We start from the raw sequence: 22,368 nt of genomic DNA on the forward strand, positions 1-22,368 counted from the left end.
CAATTTAGTTCTGTTTCATACCACATTTTCCTAATTAAATCATGAATGGGTTGTCCCGTAGTTGCGTCTTCGATGTTAATGCCCATTAAGTCTATTTTAAACGTAGCAACGTTGTATTCAGCATCCACAAGCTCCGGTGCAAGAACCACAATCGCATCATGTGACGTTTCGGGTTCGTTTCCAAGAGATTTATCTAAAAGGAACGAAAAGGAAATAAGATTTTGATAGGCGATAGCAGATGGGCGAGGTCGAGCATCGTGGAATCTTGTCCATGAGCGTAAACATTGTCGGGCGTGCTTCGATGGACAGCTTCAAGGTGCCTTTTCATGCCGATGCTCGATGCTCATTTTCGGCGTCAAAATAAGTCACATGATAGAAACTGAGGAATATCAAGCGTCAATTTTCATCACGTGACTTATTTTGACGTTGAAAATAAGCGTCGAGCATAAAAAGCCACTTTTACAAAGGTTGGACATGACCAACTCAAGGTAATTCTTTGAAAAAAATTCTTTGTCCGATTAAATTTTAATGCCCGTTTTCGGGCGTACCTCGTGGGCAGCCTCACGAGATATTAGACGCAACCATGCGCGTGGTCATCCTGATATAATTCGACAAAAAATCACCCGTATCGGGGAGCATATCCGAAGGTGCTGCTGGTGATTCGTCGTCTGCCTCCAAGCTCTGAGGATTAAGTGTAGTGATGGCGGCAGAGAAGTTAGGGGACTGCTGCTCGATACGGACCGCTTCCAACTGTGACGGGATATCTATTAATCTATCCAGCTTTCCTTCCAAGGCTGAGATTTGACGTTCTGACGAGAGGGAATGTTCTTTGGATGATCCATGATGGCGCGTTCACGCGAACGTACTCGAGACCGTCTTGACTTCGAAGATCTATCTCAACGATTCTCGATAGAAGAATCGTAGCCGCCCTCGTAAGGGCGTATACGTCCGGGAACTCTGTCGAGGATGTTTTCGAAACTTAGATGATGGATTTGCCCATTTTTCTTCCAAAAAGTAGGAAAAGCACACGTCGCATGAGGTTGTCCGGAAAAATAAAAAACATAAGGCTTGTTCTTTTTAGCTGAACTTTTGCACCAGTTCATCTATTTTCCTTTTCTCTTCAGAAGGAAAGAAGAAGGAAAAAGATGAACTGGTGCAAAAGTTCAGCTATAGAGAACAAACCTATAATGAAGATCCACCACTGCGTACGCGTGACGGTGCAGTGCTAGCGTTTCAATTTTTTCGACACAAACTTTAAAGTTGTTTGTTGAAAAGAAGTAGCATGAGACATGACTACATTTCTACTCGGACGAAGCATTCGCATAACCATGATCGAACTTCACTTGTAAGTTCGTTTGATCATGTAATTATTTGAGATCGTTTTATTGCATGGCTATGTTATTTTATCTAAAGTATATCCAACGTTTACATATATAAATCCTACGTTTAAATTAACTACGATGTCAAACCTTTTTGAGAAAATAATTTTTGATAAATTTGTAAATTATTTTTTACAATCTTCAAATGATAATTCTTATTTTATAAAATTATGCAGAAATGCACTAAGAAAAAAAAGTAAAGAATTTTCTTAACATATTTCAGTATTAGCACCTCAGATGTGCATCGACTTTAGAATGAATTATTGCTGATTAATCCTGCATTTACCGCATGCATAACCATGTATTACCATGCACATTATTAATTATACCGGACATGGTATAACGTATAGGCAAAAAATGCCTACGTAAACGTATTCCTTGATCCTTCTCTGAATCCTTTTATGGAAAATGTTTAGATAAATAACTTTTATCAAAGTGTGTTATGTTAAAATTATTATATATTTATCATATTCGATTTTTAATTTTCTTACATCTTTATTTCTTTTTTAACTTACGAGATAACGAATTTGCTCATATAATTTTCTTATCTATAAAAACTTATCTATAAAAACTTGTTCGTGACAGATACAAAGATATACACTGTGAAATGCGCACGCACGAAATGAATATTCTTTCTCATTGTTATCATTTCATTATGCATAAAGATATCTCCGATGATATCGATGGCGCAGGCTAATTTTTACCTTCTCCTGTGTGCTGTCAAGGGAATAATTAATCGTTCATTGGAGCGTGAAAACTTGCGACTTACCGCTTATGAGTAATCGTTTATCTCAATTTCTCACATACGTGCATGTACCTTTCAGTCTAATGAGGCTTGCAATTTGATTACATTAATAATTATCATATTAATAATGAAACCGTTGCGTAAGTTCGATAATTTTAAAAATAGAAAAAGACTCAATTTTTGTTTAAAGGTTCTATTTTGCACCTACTTTTAAGGAATCTATAAATGATAGTCGAGATAAACGATATGAAGAATAGTGAATTTGATGATATTTGAATATCTTGATTTTAAATAATAATATTAGATTTTTTGTCCCGAAGAATATTTATTGAGATCTTGGGGTAACATTTTTCATCTAAGATCTGGTAATCCAAGACAGCCTCTAGGAACTACAGACACGGAAACGGACAACACGAACAAAGATCCCGAGAAAACTGACGGAAGGACGGACGAAACTACCACGTTCCGCGATTTCTATCTTTATTTCACCGTTCCGGATTCTCGTCTCCCAGGGAACGTGATTTCGTCACGTCCGCGTTTTAGCGCGCAGGAAGTCGCAGTGACGAGTCAAGCCAAGAGGAAGATGAGTGTCGCTGTGCGTGGTCCCGTACGGATCGTAAAACACGCGAATTATCCCGGAGCGTGCCTCAATGAGGCGGACGTTAGACGCATGTCGTACGATCACCACAAAGGTAGCGACACATCACGCCAGGTCCCGTCGCACAATGCTGCGCCGACCAATATAACAGCTCTTTCTTCGCTGCTTAATCGTTACTTCCGCCTCGCCGTGACCGCTCCGTGGTTACTGTCATCCCTTCCCCTTTGTGACGGGACACAACGTATAAGGTCGATCATAAGCAGACCGACGACTCGAAGAGACCCCGACCGCGTTTATTTGATGATTCCGGCCGTTAGATAGATACGTAAGTCCTCTTTCTACACTCTGGCGTTCAAATCATGTAATTAGTTTTCAGAACGGTTCGATTTCCACAATAGGTATTGTAACATTAAAATAAGAATATCCAGTGCTATTATAAAGAAGAAATGTGGATAAAACAATACTAATAGGTGTACAATTCCTATTTTTTGCTGCTCGAGGTTCAATATACCTATATATTTTCTTCAGAAGATCTACAGATTGTGGAGACTTAATAAAATTTGCTCACTTAGTCATTTTGCAAGTTTGTTGCACGCTTATGAGATATGCCAAAGGAATTTAAATAACATTTGGCTACTTCGACGTTGCTTGTTTTCCTTGGCACTGTGAACTTTGAGATTCTACTGTTTGATAACTAGCAGCGACTATCACCTCCGGCTACTACTCGATAATTCGCTTTTTGCCATATCAGACAAGTGCGAGAGCGATAGTTATATTGCAACACTTTCGTTTCCAGTTTCAAATAAATTTCTGATTTTGTCCAAAGATCGAATCTTCTTGACATAAAGCGTGACACCTAAAAAGTTTCTCCCATTTGCAACGCGGAAAGATCGAGTTATCGTTTTGAGCACGTTCTACTTAAGTGGACGGAAAAATGCGCGAACCCCAATTAGAAACTATCGGCGAAGATCGCGTGTTCGTGCAAGGCGATGAGTCGCAAGTCTCGGTTACGAGAGAAGATAGAAGAAACGAGAAAGAGAGAGAGAGAGAACTGGCTCCAACATTTTTGCAGCGCTGTGAAAGGTCAATAGGAGAATTTCACTCGTGCATCCTCTTCACACGATGCGCCAACTTGGTCGCGCGTGATACAGGTAAAATCTGTGCACTAAGCGCATACGTGCTCTTTTAACATATTTTGACAACCGTGAAAAGATCTTGTTCGTGATAGGGCTTAGCATACGAAATTCATAAATTTGATTTGTAAAAGTATTGCTCCGTTATCAAACTACAATTGCTATATAATGAGTAATAATGAAAAATAGACAGGACTCTTAAATATTAAAAAAAATGATTATCACATTGAGATGTTCGAATGTACGGTGAGTGTTCTCTCATAAAAGTTTTATCTAACATACAGTTTTTCTCGCATATATCAATATTAATAGTTTTTTTTGGCAATACATGCAATATCTAGAAATTTCAAGCTTTCGATCTGTAAATCGTTGAGAAAGAAATTTTGGTTCTGGACACCCATCGAGCATTCAAAAATCTATCAAGGACTATTGTGAATTAACGAATATATATGGATATCTTGAAGAATAATTATGGATCATCTGAAGATGACTTAATAATAAGCTGAAACATGTAATGGTTTTATAAACTTTAATTAAATTTCTTTGTATTTATGTAATATATTTATATTCAAGTATTTATTTGACTCTTATATGTCCTTTTTAATGTCGATTTAGTTTTTTAATATTTAAGAGTTCTGTCTATTTTTCATTAGTACATATGTACAGTTGACATTAAGTAAAATAAAGGTAAAAACCAAATTAAAATAAATCTTCATTAAACTAAAAATATGTCTACAACTATATAATGATAAAATTAGACTAGGAAAAGTTCTTGAAATTAATAACGTGCTTTCTTGTGTATTATTTGTCATCAAGAGACGAGCCTTTATCTTGCACGCAATAAAAATATAATTACACTCTGGGAGAAAGGGTCGCATCACAACAACGACCCTCTCAACGTGCGGCTTATACCAACGGACAAATAAAAATTATTCTTTCAGCGCGCATGCAACCACGGACGAATTTTCCTGGAAAACGCTTCCGCGCTATAGCTGAACGGCCAGCCCAGTCATAATTGTGCGCGTACGAAGTACGATCGCACGAAAAATCGCAGACCGCGGGTCTGGCAGTCCGCCTCTTTGCGCGCAGCTGTTCCGTACAAAAAGGCATACGATGCGGAAAAAGGAAGAGAAATGCTTTGCGAAGGGGAATCGCGCAAGTTAATTTACCTAACTGCCGGCGTATTAATCAACCGCGAGCCGTAGGCATACGAGTAGCAGCACGATCGTTTCAACCCATGGGGGATTTATAGTTTCTAAACTGTGCGAAAGGACTAGGCGCGCGAGAGAGTCTCCAGAGATTGTAAAAACATGGGGCAAGGCTTGATTAGCTCGATCCTCAACGACGGAAGACGACGACGACGATGACGACGACTTTAGCATATGCATCTCGCGGGAACCACGGCTGGTGCAGCACGGCAAGAAAAGGCTGTCGCGAATGCATCGTCATTTAGGGGACTCCGAAGTATCGCGATGCAGTCGTATAAATATCCGTAAATGTCCGTTGTCCGTGCCGGACGAGAGAGCGGGGTTATTAATCATTAAGAATGCCGCGGGCGGTATATACGCACGTATATGTATACGCGCGAATGTACGTACGCGTGTACGATAATCGCGTATGCATGGTAACGGTAAAGGTGTTGGTACACGGCCGACTGAAATCTCGAAAAGACATACGTACGTACGTATGTGCACACGATCGAGCGCGCGGCATGAGTTTTCGTTTCACGGTTGGAGGGATAATCCTTCTCTCTGTCACTTCTCATCTGTCTTTCTGTCCCACCGGCTAATTGAGTTGCCCGGTCCCGGCGAGATCCCCGTCACGTACGTCCTCTTTTCCGTTCCTTTTTTTTATCCTGACGAGAGGACTGGAAGAAACCGAGGCGTCATCGTCGCCGCATCTTCCTTGCATTTCATCGTTTCCGGAGATATGGTACCCCGACCGCACCGAAATTAGTTTTCTTCGTGCAACCACCTGTACAAAGAAGCGTACCTGTTGCTTTGATATTTCTTCTCACGTCTAGTATAATCGAGATATCTGCAGATAATCGTGCGTATTCCTTTCCGAGAAACCGTAAAAAATGTCACTCGTCAGTCCTTCCCTTCCGCGTTTGTCTCGATACGCATACACCAGTTTCGTTCATTACATCTCCGCTAATTACATTTGCCCCGACTGTATGACTGTTACGTGTCGCATGTCGCGCACGGAAGACGAATAAGAGACTTAATCCGTCTACGTCACCATCCACAGATGTCCGTAGATATCTCGAGATGATTCTTTTCGAATCTTTTATTCAATAGCTACATATAATCGATGGGTAGAACTGAAATCTCTCAAGAGTACGCAAAGTATATATTAATCTTCGTAATACAGTTATATCTTACTTATAATGATTGGAAAGTAAATGAATACAAGAGAGAAAGTGTTACACGTCTAAAACTATGCCGGAGTTGCAGTGACAAAACCGTCTTTAACAAAGTTCTTAGAAATTATTATGGATCGTTAGAACTTTACACAAGCGCGACCAATGCACAGCAGCATGTCATAATTTGCAAAAATTGTTTCAGCCGTGTGCAAGGAGGGCTGTCACCCCGTGCATGGCCATTGCAACGTCAGCGGTGAGTGCCAATGTCGGCACGGCTGGCGCGGTGAGCTGTGCGACCAATGCATGCCTTATCCCGGTTGCAAACACGGCTATTGCAATGGCTCGAGCTGGCAATGCATCTGCGACACGAACTGGGGCGGAATACTGTGCGATCAGGATCTCAACTATTGCGGCACCCACGAGCCGTGCCAGAACGGCGGTACGTGCGAAAACACTGCTCCCGATCAGTACCGGTGCACATGCCCTGAGGGCTTCTCCGGGCCTACCTGCGAAAAAATCGACAATCCTTGCGCGTCTAACCCATGCCTGAACGGCGCGACCTGTCGCGAGCTCGGCGAGACCGCGCAGTGCGAATGCGCCCCGGGGTTCTCCGGACCATTTTGCGCGACCGACATCGACGAGTGCGCTTCGCAACCGTGCCAGAACGGCGGTACCTGTGTAGATGGCAAGAACGGCTTCATCTGTAACTGCCCATTTGCCTGGAAAGGCGTGCTCTGCCAGTTTGACGTGGATGAGTGCACGCTAAAGGAGTCGCCCTGCAAAAACTCCATCACTTGCATCAACTTGGCCGGTGATTACAGGTAGGTCATTACCTCTGTCAAAATTATACATCTTGTGCCTTCTGTATTTGATGAAAACTCGTAGAATTACGTATATTAAACGGTTAGATGAAAAAAAAATGTTTTTATTAATACAAAACTAATTAACATTTGATAATTATAGAAAATATACGAAAATATTGACATTTGTTATTCATAGATCACATATATTATTAACTGATTTGATATAAATACATGTATATTAATGACATATTAAAAATCAATGCTGTTTGAAGAGTGAAAACAAATTGATATTATTGTAAACTGGAATTCTGTTTAATTTTTCTTTTGTTTTTAATACAATGCACGTATGTGCATAATATAATTATTAGAAATTAAATTATAGATCGTTTTCCATCATTCTCCGTAGTACAGGGCATTAATAACAATAGTAATACATTTTTATTTTTTAACTTACAAGAGCATTGTAATGACTCGTTTTATTACTCACACCGCTCGTAAAATAATATTGGCGCAGAGAAAAAAATCGTATTGTAGTTGCGAACGGCAATTAATAAATCCACACACACAGGGAACTAAATTATATTTAAATCTAACTCAAATTTCCGTTTAAACGATTTTCTCGCAAGTCGCAACCTTGCCATTTACAAGTTTCATCGTTTTGTTTCGCAGATGCCGATGCCGGAGTGGGTTTACCGGGAAGAATTGCACGAAGAATATCAATGACTGCGTCGGCCAGTGCCAACACGGTGCGCTCTGCATCGATTTAGTAGATGATTATCATTGCAGCTGCACTCCCGGTTACTCCGGCAAGGATTGTGACGTTGATATCGACGAGTGCGCGTCCAAGCCGTGCCAGAATGGCGGAGATTGTCGCGATTTGGTGAACGCTTACGAGTGCGTGTGCCCGGTGGGCTTCACTGGCTACCAATGCGAAATCGATCGCGATCATTGCAGTCCGAATCCGTGTCGCAATTCGGCACCATGTTTTAATACGCAGACCGACTACTACTGTCACTGTCCAGCACAGTGGCAGGGCAGAAATTGCTCGGAGCCGGCCTTGAATAATCCACAATTCGGTATGTTGGACGATGGGCAATCGGGCTGCGGCAGCGAAGGTACTCCATGCGGCGGTAAGGGCCGATGCAGCGGTGGCAGATGCATCTGTGATCCGGGCTATACTGGCGTGCACTGCCATGAAAACATCAACGATTGCCGCGGCAATCCCTGCTTGAACGGTGGCACGTGCGTTGACCTGCTTAACTCGTTCCAGTGCATCTGTAGGGAGGGCTGGAGTGGAGATCTTTGTGACCAAAGTAAGTAATAGAACATTGAAGAAACGTGATAAAATGAAAATTTGGTTGATGTAGACTCAATTATTATGTGGTAAATGAATTCTTCTAGATGTGGATGACTGCTTAACACAGCCTTGCCACAACAACGGTACCTGTGTAGACGGCGTGGCAGATTTCACGTGCATCTGCCAGGGCGACTGGAAGGGCAAGACGTGCACCCTGCGCCGCGGCCACTGTGATGAAGACACTTGTCGTAACGGCGGCGATTGCAAGGATCACGGTGACAGTTTTACATGCAACTGCCCGCGCGGGTGGGAAGGCACAATCTGCCACATCGCATCGCCATCGGCGTGTACGAGTAATCCTTGCGCAAATGGCGCAACCTGCGTCAATACGGTTGATGGCAGCTATCGATGCGTCTGTCGCGAGGGCTTCGAAGGACCGGATTGCCGGAGCAATGTGGACAATTGTCAACCAGTGCCATGTCTCAACGGTGGCAAATGTGTGGATGGTGACAACTGGTTCAGATGCGAATGCGCGCCCGGGTTTACTGGCCCGGATTGTCGCATTAACGTGAATGAATGCGCGAGCGATCCGTGTACCGGAGGTGCCACCTGCGTAGACGGCATCGCGAGCTACTCGTGCATTTGTCCACCTGGTAGAACCGGTCCGCGATGCGAGATCCGGACAGCTGGTGGACCCGGTTGCACATCCGCTACGTGGGAGGATGAATGCAACGTATGCGAGTGTCGGAATAGTAAGAACCAATGCAGCAATGTCTGGTGCGGACCGGGCAACTGCTTGAACGGCACCTCTTGCTTGGCTCACGAGGTCTGCGTTCCTAGTCCGGGGGAGAGTTGTCTAGCGCCACCGTGTCCAGCGTGGGGCGAATGTCGTCCTATCGAAACTGGCAGACGAGTTGGTCCACCGGCGCTACCAGCTCCTCCATCTTGCTGGCCCGGACAAACCACACTCGGTCCAACTTGCTCGAGACTCACGATACTACTGCGGAGGGATACCCTGGCGTCTGGCACGTCAGTGGAATTATTGTGTCGTCGTTTGAGGAAACTATTGGCCGATCCACGAAGACCTCAATCGGTAGTGTTACTGTGCGATCTGAAACCCGGTGACAACGATACGATAGAAGTGACCATTTTCTCCGAGGCGGCAGCGGACGCGGCCCGCGATCTCGGCGAAACACTCAGTCGTCCACTAGCCAGACCTCTCGTATTAGTTTCTGTACTAGAGGTCAAAGTAGAGACAGCGCTGCTCAGCGAGCCTAGTTTGGCGAGTGCGGCTAATGCCAGTAGCTACGTGACTGTTTTGGGCAGCGCTCTGGCGATTGTGCTGTTATTGGTGCTATTCGGTAGCCTCTGGTACCTCAAAACTATGAGGCATAGATCGAACCTGACGGCGACTACTAGCAGCGAAACTTCGTTACACCGTCATCGCAGCGATCTAGACGAAAAGTCGAATAATCTTCAGAACGAGGAGAATTTGAGGAGATATGCCAATCCTCTGAAGGACCAGGATTCTGAGCCCCGCGTGTCCGTTGTAAGGCCTCTGTCAGGCACTTCGCTTGGCACATTAACCGGCACCGAGGAGAGTCTCGAAATGGTATCTGAAGAAGGCAGACATCGTTTGCCACCACTCTATAAACCGCCCAGCGCGGAAGCTAGGAATAATACGGCCAGTTTTAGCTATGAAGAAGGACCGCATAAGCCTTACATCAAGCCCAGATTGCAGGAACCAATGTACCCTCATCAGCAACCAGGTACCAGTCAGACGTCGGGGCCGCATCAAGTGCTAACGGTACACGTGTGATTAAATATCATTAAAGTAATGTGAAGAACAGTGATTTTTTTTATTTTTCTTGCATATATGATGCACTAATGAAAATTCTTAGAGACTTGAAAGGTAATGTGAAAGGGACTGAACTTCACTTGAACGATCTATTTTTTTGTGATAATGGGAAATGACTTTCGATTTCGAGATTAACTTGAGATGGTTCTTTTCAGGTTCTTCTTTATGAAAGTTGAACCAATGTTAGAATATATTAGGGACAAATGCAGAGAAAAAAGAAAAAGGACGATTCTATAGGGCTCAGCAATACCATTATGTTATAAGATAACACATAAATTTTCAATGCCTCTCCGAAGCACATTTTTTATGATCGCTTCATTTATAGTATTATTAGAATATGACTATTAAAATTTTCAATTTCTAAATAATTATGAAGTAATTAGCAAAAATATTAGTACTATTTTCAGGTTGAAAAAATTTAGAAAATAATTAAAATTTATTTCCTTTTTTTTCCTTATTCGGCCCTTTCATGCTTTTATATGACGACAATAAACGATTGACATTTATAAATAATTTTAATGATAATGATCAGTTGTTATCGTTGTACATATGTACATAGCTCGTACTTATTAATTTCGCTAAGCCTGTATTTCCTCCGCATCATCTTCGGCGTTGCCATTCTTCTCTCCTGTACGCGCCCTCGATTTTATATGTTTATATTTAATCTTATACTCTTTGATATTACTTTATATATCGCCATTGTTAGCATTTTTATTTTCATAATTTAAAAAATAGGATGGCATCGTCGCACCTACGAGATGTATTGTACGTTTGTCATATGTAATTGAAGCAAAGCTGCGCTTTATTCAGGATCAAAAGATAGTATGTAAATAAATTTGACAAAAAATACGAAAATTTCTTTAAGTATCATTTATGTTTAATATATCGCGCAGACAATCGCTTGATCATCGTACGTGAAAGTATGCTTTGTATGATATAACGTGGGCTTCAAACGTTCCTTCAGACGATATTATTGTGATACTCATAGAAGAAACAACATTATTGTATAGCATTACTATGGTACTCTGCGTGTTCATTTACTTCACTTGCTCGAGTTTTATTTTTTTTTCGCGAAGACACGACACGTGATTTTTATGCGATGGGAAATATTGTCATTGCGAGAGAATGTGCTACGATACGCTAAATCGCGGCGGCACATTGACTTGTAAAGAACACGTTTGCGGCGTAAATGTAATATGATTTAGAACGTACTCGAACGCAGAATAAAAACGATGTACATAGTGACGCTATTGCATCGTGGAACGATGTAAATAAATCTAAGTACACATGTCCAAATCGTTTTCATCCCGAGTCATTATCGACCCACCCTTAGATGTGCAATTCGTTTTTTTTTTCATATTAGCATTTTTCGTATTCTCTAGCAAAGTGTCAACAGACTAGTTTAAACTGAGAAACAGCTCGTTTTAGGCATACATAGATTTACAGCAAGAAGGAACCAAGTTTTATAATAAATACTTTATTTTGTAGAGAAAGCTATATTATTGTACGAATACATATATAGAAGAGAATGAGAAAAATGAGGAATATATATATATATATATATACAAATATATAATCATAAGCAATAGTTGATCATTGTCATACAATTTTTCGTTCACTCGTCGTCTTCGAAGCGAACGACTGTATTAAAAATCCGGCACACTAATGCTTTTGGTCTAATTGACGATAAACAATTAATTAAGAAGTATCCACGTTGTGATTATTCGTGTTTGATATCGAGAAATGTGCAAACGAATGCGTGTATATAAGTTCCCTCCTACTATCCCCTCTTCTCACTCTTCCCCCACATAGGTTTATGACGATGTGAAGGATTTCAATAAAAAGTACAACCATTCGACATGGCGTTTACGATTTATTATACCTTTGCGTCAATGCGTCGATGACAACGCTCACATTCCCGGCATTGAAATCACTGACAGAGAATAGTTAAACGTGAAAGAACAAAATTATATATTCTCGCAACAACTTCTTCCGATAATAAATATCACAATATTTTACATTTCATTAACAGAGCCATTTTATATATTTTTTGTTATTTTTGTAAAGATGAGAAAAAATTATGATGAAGCTGTTGGAGTTATCGAATTATCTTCATTGTTCGCTAGCCAATTAAGAAGTCATAAATTCATTTGCTTCTCTTCAGAGATAGAGATACGGGCGGCGGATTTTATCAGCGGCGCCGATTTCAATGGCCCATCACGATTGTTTCATTAGAGATAATACCGATGCCATTACCATCGAAAGTGCGGCCGAGATTAACAAAGCGCTTGGCGGGTCATCTCGTCGTTGCCGCGACGAGACGGGACAGATCCTCTCGTGCACGAAGCACGTACCGTTGAATGAATGATCTGCCGAAATTACAATACAATGGACCAGAAGAGCCACTTAACAAATACCCGGTAGATGAATCATGCACGATAAACGATTTGGCTCGTGTGAAACACGATAGTAGCCGCCGATCGCCGCAATAGCTTAGGGTAACTCCGGTATATACGCCGCACCTATCAAAAACTTAATTTATTAAGTATTATTTACTATGTTTAAAGTAAACGAACTATATTAGTAAAAACTTAGTACTGTCTACTATTATGAAAAAAAAATATTAGAAATCCGAAATATTTATTTTTCATATTAAAAAATAAACTTTTTGAAACCCTTGCATTTTTACCGTATATCCCAAACGGTGTTCATAAAAAATTTATAAATAATGCATATATATATATATATAATGTAAAATGACACGTAAAAGAACTTATATAATGTATTTATAGTTTTATTAAGGAATAAGAATGGTAAATATGTATATGAAATAATAAATAATAATTACAATTTTCCTACATATATTACAAATGTTATGACAAGAGGTACACATTTCATAATGCGTTTATTGCATTTAGTGCACTGAATTCAATCTGCGCACTTTGTATGCTTCGGACATAAATCCCGCTCGCTAAAAATGCCGTATATCCCAAATAGGTGGGATATACAAGACAACAAACTAAACAAAGAATACGAAAGCAAAGCACTTGTATTTTGCTATACAATATGCTTTACTATTCCATTACACGTATGTATCACGAAATAACGACTAAGGCCCAGTTCCACAACTCACGGTTAACTCTTAACCGAAGTTCAATTTATTTCTCATCTCTTTCCAATTCAAGAATTGGAAAGAGACAATGAATAAGTTGAACCTCGGTTAAGAGTTAACCGTGAATCGTGGAACTGGGCCTAAGTCTTTTACATGCCCTACAGTAATCATTTTATGTAGATTATAATTTATGATGGCGTTACTTATTACAGAGACAAATCAATTCAACTCACAATAATTTCGTTAATATTAACAGTAAGAAGTTGAAATCATAACACAATATTAATATAACATAAAGGCATGTAACAGAGTAGTTGCGGGAAAATTAACCCTACTCCTTCTATTTTTTCTGACTTCTACGGCGTAAATCCCAGCGCGGCGTATTTGCCAGAGTTGCCCTATTATATACCTTTTATTACTTGTAAAATACGTGTATTATTGTGAACTTACGTATTATTTCAAAAACAAAGAATTTATTATATTATATTTAATTAAATATTACATTTGTTTTAATATTATAATTATACAACGAGTCATTTAATTTCCATAAATCTGCAGCTAATTTCACGTAACGAAGTGTTGTAAATTTAAGAATCATGTGTTATGTATATCTTGATATAATGATATTTATATTTGTACAAATTTTCATTGTATCACCAACTTCATTGAACGAATAATAAGTATACCACCCATAAATATGGATCTCACACAAGTATTTAAGCAATAATGTGATTTCTATAATGTTCCGATATACTTTCTTTTTCACAACTGAAAGAATAAATATATTCGAACAATTTTTATATATTTTAAAATAAAATCATATGTGATGTCAAATTAGTAATTTTAACGATAACGATTAAGATATAATTACAAATAACCATATATAAATTTCGCAAACATTATTCAGATATTGGAAGACATCGATGATGTAACCGAGGCATTGCAAGATGAAGAAGCAGATGCGTGGACCAATTATGATGAAGATGACACTGAAACCGTGGAGAAAAAAGAGGAAGAAGAAGAGGAAGAGGAAGACATCAAAATGGAATCAGAAGACAAATCTGAAACTATGGAAGAGGAGAGAGAAGATATCAAAGTCGAACCAGAAATAATCAACAAGACTGACATATTTACTGATTTTATGATGGAATTTGAAGCAAAACGGACAAAGGAATTGGCGATCAAGGCTGAAGAGAAGAAGAAACAGCTGCGGCAATTGATCCGTGTAACTTGAGCGTGGTAACTTGGTAGCTTATTATTTCAGGAATATACAGAATGTCCTGTATTTTGATGTCGCAATTCAATATTATTAGATAAGTATGTCGTGACCCTAAATAATTAAGCTACCACAATACGAATAAATGACAGGATCGATCTGTCTTTAATTTTGAATAAATCTCTAAGCGCTGTGATATGAAAGGTAGATTGAACGGAAGAAAGATGATGATGCATCTGAAGAAACGCTGATCACGCCGGAAGATGAAGATATTATGAGTGACCGAGTATCCACTGAAAGTTCGATTCATCCATGTTTACGCAAGATAGATATCAGCGATTCTCAGCTGAAATTAGTGAATCTGTATACGGTGTACCAGGTTCCGAACGATCCCGGATTGCTACCAGCTTTCTGGCTGTTACGTGAACGCCCACCGATTTACAGCACGGATGGTGTGCAGAAATTTTACGACATAGTAAAACGCGCCGGTTTGAGATCAATTGGTTCGTTGAAGGATATGCTCTTAACAGATCAATTAAATTTGTGTTATTATGGACTTAAGTCACCAGTAATGAGAGCGATCTGTGAGGCTTTGGCCGACAACACTTTTGTACGAAAACTGGATTTGAAGGTACAATAAGCTTAAGTAACAATCTATATGGATTGTATAAAATCCTAAATAAAATAATACTAAATATCTTAAAATACTATAAAAATGATTATTTGTTTGAAAACTGTCTACGGATTAGAACTTGAATTTTTTGCTCTATGATGCAAATGTTACTTTGAGTTGATTAATAAAATTTTTTTTCCAATTAACTATTTTTTATATTTTTTATTATAGGACAATAAACTATCCGTGAATGCGTGCAAATATCTAAATGATTTATTACTTAGAAACAACACGATAATCGATTTATCACTATCGGGTTGCCGAATTGGTACAAATGGCGCAAAAAAATTGTATGACGCGATATCGGAGAACACAATCCTGAAGATGCTCGATCTCAGCAGTTGCGACATCGGCAATGAAGGCTTCGGATACATCGCGTCTGCATTATCTAATAACCAAGATTTGGAGAGTGTTGATCTATCCGACAATCATTTGGACGAGACGTGCTCAGAAAGTCTGCAGAATTTGCTCTCGCACTCCAAAAGCTTGACGCATCTGAACTTATCCTGGAACTCTCTGTATGACGCAAAAATCTGGAAGGCTCTGGTCGATGGGCTCAAGAAAAATGAGACGCTGCGTTCCCTGAATTTATCTTGGAACGCACTTGAACAGGAATGTGTGCCTCATCTTTACAACCTATTATCACGCTCGCGGAACATTGAGAAGCTGAACTTAAGTTGTAAATATACATTAGGTTTTTAAGAATGCATATTTATATTAACGTTTCTACGCACACAATTATAAAAGAAATAAAAATTAAAAATCGTCAAGTAGACAAAAAACCTTTTATCAAAAATAATCTTCCTTACTTATTTTTTTTTTTTTTTTTTAAGAATGGCACAATTTTTTCAACATTCATTATTTATATATTTCATTATATAATAAAAAATGAAATAAAGTGTCATAAAATATGAATATGTAGCAGTCACTTGAAATATTTTTTCGGAGGAAATTAATTTCAAAAGCACGTGTTCTTTTCTTAAGAGATTAATTTTTTGTGATTCAAAGGGAATAGATTTACCGAAAAAGATGCTGAAATCATAGCAGAAGGTCTATCGAAAAATAATACGCTCCAAGAATTACAACTGGGAAACAATCCTTTGAGAGCACAAGGTGTTTCAGCTTTGGTTCACGCAATTAGGCCGAACCTATCGCCCAATAATGCTTTACGTCTTTTGGACTTAGAGAACATTTGGGCAAATAAGGATATTCTCGAAGACTTGGAGATAACCGAAAAATTCAGACCATGGGTTACAATTAAATTAGGCGGTATTCTGAGCAATTATCAGCTCGTTGGACCAAATGTTAGAAGAATACTTCTGAAGAGAGCGAATTACGAGGCAATGCTACCGAAACGAAGGAGGCAACGACGCAACTTCGGCCAATTTGTGATATCGTTGACGGACAAACTAATAGCACGAGGCATGTTCGCACGAATTTATTACAGATTTTTTCTTAGTTTTCTCCAAATTTATGAAAAATCGTAATCATTCGTATTTTAAGAAAATTAACAGATTTCTTCATTCTTATAGCAAAATTTATACAGCTAGTGCAAAAGTTTAAGCTAAAGCTTTCTACATCGCTTATCGATGAGATAATGAATGTATTCGAGGGGCCGCATAACACTGTCAATCAAAAACTGTTAAAATCATTTTATTTGGAAGAATATCCAGAAACGACACTATTAACATTGAAGAAAAAGAAATTAAAAAACGTCAAACATACAAAAAAAGAGTAGAAAGTGGAATTAAAAAATGAAAAAATACAAGAAACAAAAATTAACATAGAAAACAATAAAAAATAAATCAAAGAATTAAAAAAATGTATATTATATTGTTATGTGATAAATGATTTTTTAAAAATCTAGAATCTCTTTATAATACTATATTACATATTTCACACCATAAAATATGTGATAGACTATAATAAATATCATTTTGCATAAACTTATCAAGCATTAATCTTTGCTTTTAGTGGGGTACTGAATACAATAGCTAAATTTATTTATATATATATATGTGCATATAAAATTTAATCTATATAAAATATTCTTGCTGCAATATCATCAACAATCCAATTAATACCATCGACTAGATTTTCACCCGTCATAGCGGAGCACTTATAAATTTGCCAATGATGAGTCTTTACATTGGGTAACTCCAGAATATCGGCTATGTCAGCTGCAGATAATGCACCAGGCATATCCTGCTTATTGGCAAATACAAGAAGACTTGCCCCTTCCAATCTTTCCTCTTGCAAAAGCTTGTACAATTCTGTTTTGCAATCATCCAATCTCCTTTTGTCTGCACTGTCTATCACCCAAACAAGTCCATCTGTTGACTCAAAATAATTTCTCCAATAGGAACGTAATGATTTTTGCCCACCCACATCCCATACGTTGAGCTTGTATCCACGATGTTCTAATGTCTTGATATTAAAGCCAAGCGTGGGCGATATAGTGTCTATTGGTTCACCATTGAGTCTCTTCAACACTGTCGTCTTGCCTGCATTATCCAAGCCCCTGAAATTTTAACATAGCATTGCTAAAAGCAAATGAAGAAACGCGTATATATTTCAAATGATTATGTTTCAATCATTTAATGCATTATAAGTTTAGTAAGCGTAATATTTATTAACCTGTGTAAATCAACCATAAGCTGGATATATAAAATAGATACACAAACACAAATACGTACAACATTAAAATTCGCATCTCCTTTTCTTTCTGCTTCAATTTTTTCAGCACCGTTAACAGACCCATTGTCAATCCATTAATTACTCCACGATGTTCAGATCGTTAACAAATAAATGTTTGTAATGCAAACAAAATTTCTTCGAGTTTGACAGAAACGTTTCTAACCTCCAATCCAACTTGTTAATTGTCCACAAATTACACAATCGGTAAAAAGCATATGTAAAAACGCCACACCTTGTACTGATTAGATACTATTATTAAAAATGATCAGCTGAGTGAATTTTCATATGTTATCAAGTGAGTGATAGATACAGCTGGCTGCACCCAGATAACCAAGCATGCGATACCCGCACCAACCCGCACAAGATACCACTACCGTACTGTTACTGTACTGCCACGAGATGGCTGCACCCAGATAACCAAGCATGCGATACCCGCACCAATCCGCACAAGATACCACTACCGTACTGTTACTGTACTGCCACGAGGTGGCGGTGTACAGCGTAACTGTACGATAGCAGTTCAAAAAATGTACATGATATCACCGACGAGATACTAATATATACTATTAAAGACCGACATCCTTACGGGAGATCGCGTCCTTGTGAATATTGAAGTTAAGAATTAAAAACTGATAATATTGTACTAATTTTATGATTTATTAGTTTAGTAAATGTATTTATGCATTTATAACTCAATAATACTCAATTTTTCTTTAAAATTAAGATTTTAGTGTTATAGTTTGATTATCAATATAAAGATGATAATTATATACATACTTGTAAAGCTGTAATATTCTATATATTGCAAAAAAATCACAATTTTTTCTCTGCAATTATCATCTTTATATTGATAAATGCATGAGCCAAATATTTATGTTAATAGCAAATTTATATCAATTGTCGGTAATGTCAGCGTTCTTGAATTACCTCTGGGCCCTTGGGGCCCTTTTTATACCGCCGAAAATTTGCCCAGGGTTGACGGTCTTTAATAATATCTCGTCGGTGATATTATATATATGTAGACAAAAATTTGAGTCACATCATTATCAACTATCTCAATATAAATTTTTTATCAACCTATGAATACAAAGTTATAGCGATAATATGAAATTGTAATTCTAAACTTTCTCTGATTGTTTATACAATTTTATATTTTCCTACATTTATTTACATTTTTTGGAATACGAGTATTTTATTTTAGGGACTTACATTTTATTCACATTAAATTTAATGACAATTAAATATGTGTACGTGTTCTTGTCAAATAGTGTTACCACCGTTTTACTTGAATACATGTACAACACGAACGGAGTTAAAAGAATCGAGTCACTTAGAAACACTATTGATTTATCAACACAATTCAATTGTCTTTTTGCTCCTCTGCTCTTAACATTACATGTTTCACACCTCGAATTCATATCATTAAATATATACTCTTCATTCAAATAAAAGTCTTGTATTTCCTCCATGAAAACGTAACAAATAGTAAAAGATTCACAATTATAAATTTCCAATAAATTTTTTGTAACGTTTGCAAATTATGGAATGTTTGCATGACTACACTGGTTAAAAAGTTTATACGTAATTTATATAAATATATATATATATATGTGTGTGTGTGTGTACAACATATGTATATATTAGGTAGAAAATTTGTCAATTTTTTTTTCTCTATAAATATCGCTTGAAAAACGACACGAACGGTACCTAATACATATATGGCATATTTTATATATTTAATTATATACATATATATTTATATTTAATTATATATAAACTATACGGGTAAAGCCGGTTGAAAGTTAAATAGTTTATCAAGCATTGTGTCACCAACTTTACTGTTAATAAATAGCATAAAACTGACACAACAGATAATTTAAAAAACTTGTTATTTTTTATCTTATATGCAATCTCACATTTATAAAATAGAAATGCAATCATTAAGGATTATTAGTAATGTCTTTCTAATAATACTTTTGCTGCTTTACTAATAACTTCTGGATGACATAAAGCATTGATAAGAGATTCAAAAAATGAGTCATATTGAGGATTAGGTACATAATCTCCAGATGCACTTGTTTCTTCTGATGGATACTTCTCCTTGTCTCTTTTACGTCTTTCTTCAATAAATTCTTTAAATTCGTGCTCCTTTGCATCAGGTAACAATTTAACATAATAGGGGTATTCTTCTGCTAATTCTGTTGCAGTTTCTGGTTTAGGTTTAGGTCTTTTCGCTGGTATTTTTGGAACCATCTCCGTTTGTTTCTCCTGCTCCTCTTCTTGTGCACGTTCAACAGCACATTCGACCTAATGAAATAGTTGTATAGATTAAACATAAGTTCTATCTGTATTTAATCAACAATATTGATGTTTCTTAGAAGAAAAAATTACTTCTGTTGTATAATATGTAGTTAACTTATTCGGAAACTGATTATAATCTCCCATCTTGGCTATTATCAATTTTACTAGAGCTTCCTCGACTCGTGCTCTGCTATCTGTTTTCAGTTTTCCCCATATATTAACGCTTACATTGACTTTATCTAAAGATTCCACGTAATGCCACCAACCATTAGGCACAAATAAAACATCTCCAGGTTCTAGAGTTATTAATTTTGGTTTGTCTGGTATATCCAACAAACAATCTTTTTCTTCTTCACTTAGGCAATAAATATTAAATCTGCTATATACAGTCGACTCCTCGTAAGGAAGTCTAACTGGTATCAGAGAAGCATTAGGTGGATAAAGCAACCATTGTTTCCTATAAATAAAATAGATACAATATAAACAGAAATATTAAAATTAAAAAATAATTGAAAAATACGAACCTGCCATGTATTTGTGCTACTAAATTATAACCATAGGTATCCCAATGACAATCAGTATGAGCACCTTTGCCTCCAATCCAAATAGTAGAATGCATTCCATTTTTACCAAGTTCTTTGTCAATCCCGAATTTGAGCCAATTAAAAGATTCTATAATGTCTGTATTATCATTGAGCCACTCTTTTATATGCTTATAATCACAGTAATGCCATATATTATTCTGCTTTGTTTCTTGTAAATCAATAAATTCTTGAAACGTTAATTGAACTGGTTTTACAGGAGGACTCAAGCACCAATGATGATGTTGAAGAACACACTAAGAAATAAATTCAACTAAACTGTTAACAATAATACCAATAAAATCATTAAAATAATATATAAATAAAAATATATCACCATAACTTACTGTACGCTTGTTATGATTACCAATTCGAAATGGTAACTTCTTATTTCCAAACTTTTCAACCAATTCAGTCAGGCTCCACTGAAGTAATTTCCATTCATAAGAATTATCAGAATTTTGTAACATGTTCTGAAACAATATAGGTTCTTCAAGTTCTGGTAGAATTTCTCTCAAAATATCTTCCAAGGGTTGTAAATGGCGACTCATATTTTTAATTATCTTATAAGGTACAATTGTTAAAATTAATCACTTTTCTTATCTTAATTGAATTATAAAATAATTGATGCTTTGAGATTAATGATTTCAATTAAATAAATCTCTGAAACTACATATCGATGCTTATCTTTCAGATATTATCTTGTTTGTAAACTTTGATATTATCTCATTGATATTAAAATATATATGATAATTTCGACGAATATTCTAGCCCAATGCCTGATTTACACTGCGACATCTAACGTATATATATATATGATGATATGACATCCAATAAGAGAATTCGTTTATTCCTAGGGTTTCTAGTTAAATATTTTTGTCCAGGAGGCAATTCTCCTATTGAATTCGGAAAAAACGTGAATTCTGCATAAAACTTCAAGATCTGTTTGCCTTGCTTGAAATCTTCAAAAATATTTAGATTAAAATGAGATTAATTTATATTTAGATATTTGCTGGATTCACACTGCATTGAAGGCCTAGATAACAGAGACATTGAAGGGTATGGTCTGATTGGCTGTCTAAATCGCGGGATCAGAGCGCCATTTTAATTCATTACTGCGTATAATTAAAGTCCTAGAGAACTCTATTTATAGAATCTAAAGGCCCGTCTACAATACACGGAGTAAGAAGTAAGAGTAAGAAATTGACCAATCACAGTCGAACGAATGTGAGAAGAATAATCGACTGTGATTGGTCAATTTCTTACTCTTACAACCTAATCCACTACTGCTACTGTCATTGTAGACCACACATAAGGGTGCCGTCAAGGCCCGTCTACAATACACGGAGTAAGAAGTAAGAGTAAGGCTGGATACCCATGAGGTGTATTTACCGCGCATCGCGTAACCGCGTAACCAATCAGAAGCTATCCGCTGTTGTGGTTTCGCGTTTTACTGATTATTGATTGGTTACGTGGTTATACGATACGCGGCAAATACGCTTCATGGGACATCACCCTAAGAAATTGACCAATCACAGTCGATTATTCTTCTCACATTCGACTGTGATTGGTCAACTTCTTACTCTTACTTCTTACTCCGTGTATTGTAG

General features: G+C 37.5%; 4 protein-coding genes across 4 annotated transcripts in view; 2 read left to right on the top strand and 2 right to left on the bottom strand.

The window, feature by feature from the left end:
- Ser (protein serrate) overlaps positions 1-10,465 on the top strand; it is a 44,224-nt gene extending 33,759 nt beyond the window's left edge. The window contains exons 4-6 of the mRNA XM_018504287.1: positions 6,423-7,041; positions 7,693-8,336; positions 8,425-10,465. Coding sequence (XP_018359789.1) covers positions 6,423-7,041; positions 7,693-8,336; positions 8,425-10,139 — 2,978 coding nt within the window. The 3' untranslated portion in view covers positions 10,140-10,465. The remainder of the gene's footprint in view (positions 1-6,422; positions 7,042-7,692; positions 8,337-8,424) is intronic.
- A 3,396-nt stretch (positions 10,466-13,861) lies between these two features.
- Positions 13,862-16,928, top strand: LOC108759020 (uncharacterized). Its single transcript, XM_018504269.1, has 6 exons — positions 13,862-14,002; positions 14,198-14,515; positions 14,715-15,137; positions 15,351-15,858; positions 16,188-16,601; positions 16,712-16,928. The coding sequence occupies exons 1-6, from the start codon at positions 13,988-13,990 to the stop codon at positions 16,915-16,917; spliced, it is 1,884 nt and encodes a 627-aa protein (XP_018359771.1). The 5' UTR covers positions 13,862-13,987; the 3' UTR covers positions 16,918-16,928.
- Positions 16,929-17,198: 270 nt separating this feature from the next.
- Positions 17,199-18,161, bottom strand: Arl2 (ADP ribosylation factor-like 2). The gene is made up of 2 exons (XM_018504271.1): positions 17,876-18,161; positions 17,199-17,700 (listed from the first exon to the last, which is right to left on the bottom strand). The coding sequence occupies exons 1-2, from the start codon at positions 17,938-17,940 to the stop codon at positions 17,211-17,213; spliced, it is 555 nt and encodes a 184-aa protein (XP_018359773.1). The 5' UTR covers positions 17,941-18,161; the 3' UTR covers positions 17,199-17,210.
- A 1,665-nt stretch (positions 18,162-19,826) lies between these two features.
- On the bottom strand, positions 19,827-21,350 carry HSPBAP1 (HSPB1 associated protein 1). The gene is made up of 4 exons (XM_018504270.1): positions 21,106-21,350; positions 20,702-21,015; positions 20,268-20,634; positions 19,827-20,183 (listed from the first exon to the last, which is right to left on the bottom strand). Exons 1-4 carry the CDS (start codon positions 21,307-21,309, stop codon positions 19,827-19,829), a joined length of 1,242 nt encoding a protein of 413 aa, XP_018359772.1. The 5' UTR covers positions 21,310-21,350.
- Between the last annotated feature and the right edge of the window lie 1,018 nt (positions 21,351-22,368).

Source organism: Trachymyrmex cornetzi, unplaced genomic scaffold (assembly GCF_001594075.2).
Source record: "Trachymyrmex cornetzi isolate Tcor2-1 unplaced genomic scaffold, Tcor1.1 scaffold1656, whole genome shotgun sequence".
NCBI lineage: Eukaryota > Metazoa > Arthropoda > Insecta > Hymenoptera > Formicidae > Trachymyrmex > Trachymyrmex cornetzi.

What these genes read in the sequence shown, in the direction of transcription:
- LOC108759020 (XM_018504269.1), top strand. An exon ending in TGAGAAGCTGAACTTAAGTT is followed by an intron (nt 15,859 to 16,187) that starts GTAAATATACAT and finishes TGTGATTCAAAG; the next exon opens with GGAATAGATTTACCGAAAAA. An exon ending in GGACAAACTAATAGCACGAG is followed by an intron (nt 16,602 to 16,711) that starts GCATGTTCGCAC and finishes TCATTCTTATAG; the next exon opens with CAAAATTTATACAGCTAGTG.
- Arl2 (XM_018504271.1), bottom strand. Translation starts at nt 17,940, where the DNA reads ATGGGTCTGTTAACGGTGCTGAAAAAATTGAAGCAGAAAGAAAAGGAG. An exon ending in GAGATGCGAATTTTAATGTT is followed by an intron (nt 17,701 to 17,875) that starts GTACGTATTTGT and finishes TTAAAATTTCAG; the next exon opens with GGGCTTGGATAATGCAGGCA.
- HSPBAP1 (XM_018504270.1), bottom strand. Translation starts at nt 21,309, where the DNA reads ATGAGTCGCCATTTACAACCCTTGGAAGATATTTTGAGAGAAATTCTA. An exon ending in GTAATCATAACAAGCGTACA is followed by an intron (nt 21,016 to 21,105) that starts GTAAGTTATGGT and finishes TTTATTTCTTAG; the next exon opens with TGTGTTCTTCAACATCATCA. An exon ending in GTAGCACAAATACATGGCAG is followed by an intron (nt 20,635 to 20,701) that starts GTTCGTATTTTT and finishes TTTTATTTATAG; the next exon opens with GAAACAATGGTTGCTTTATC.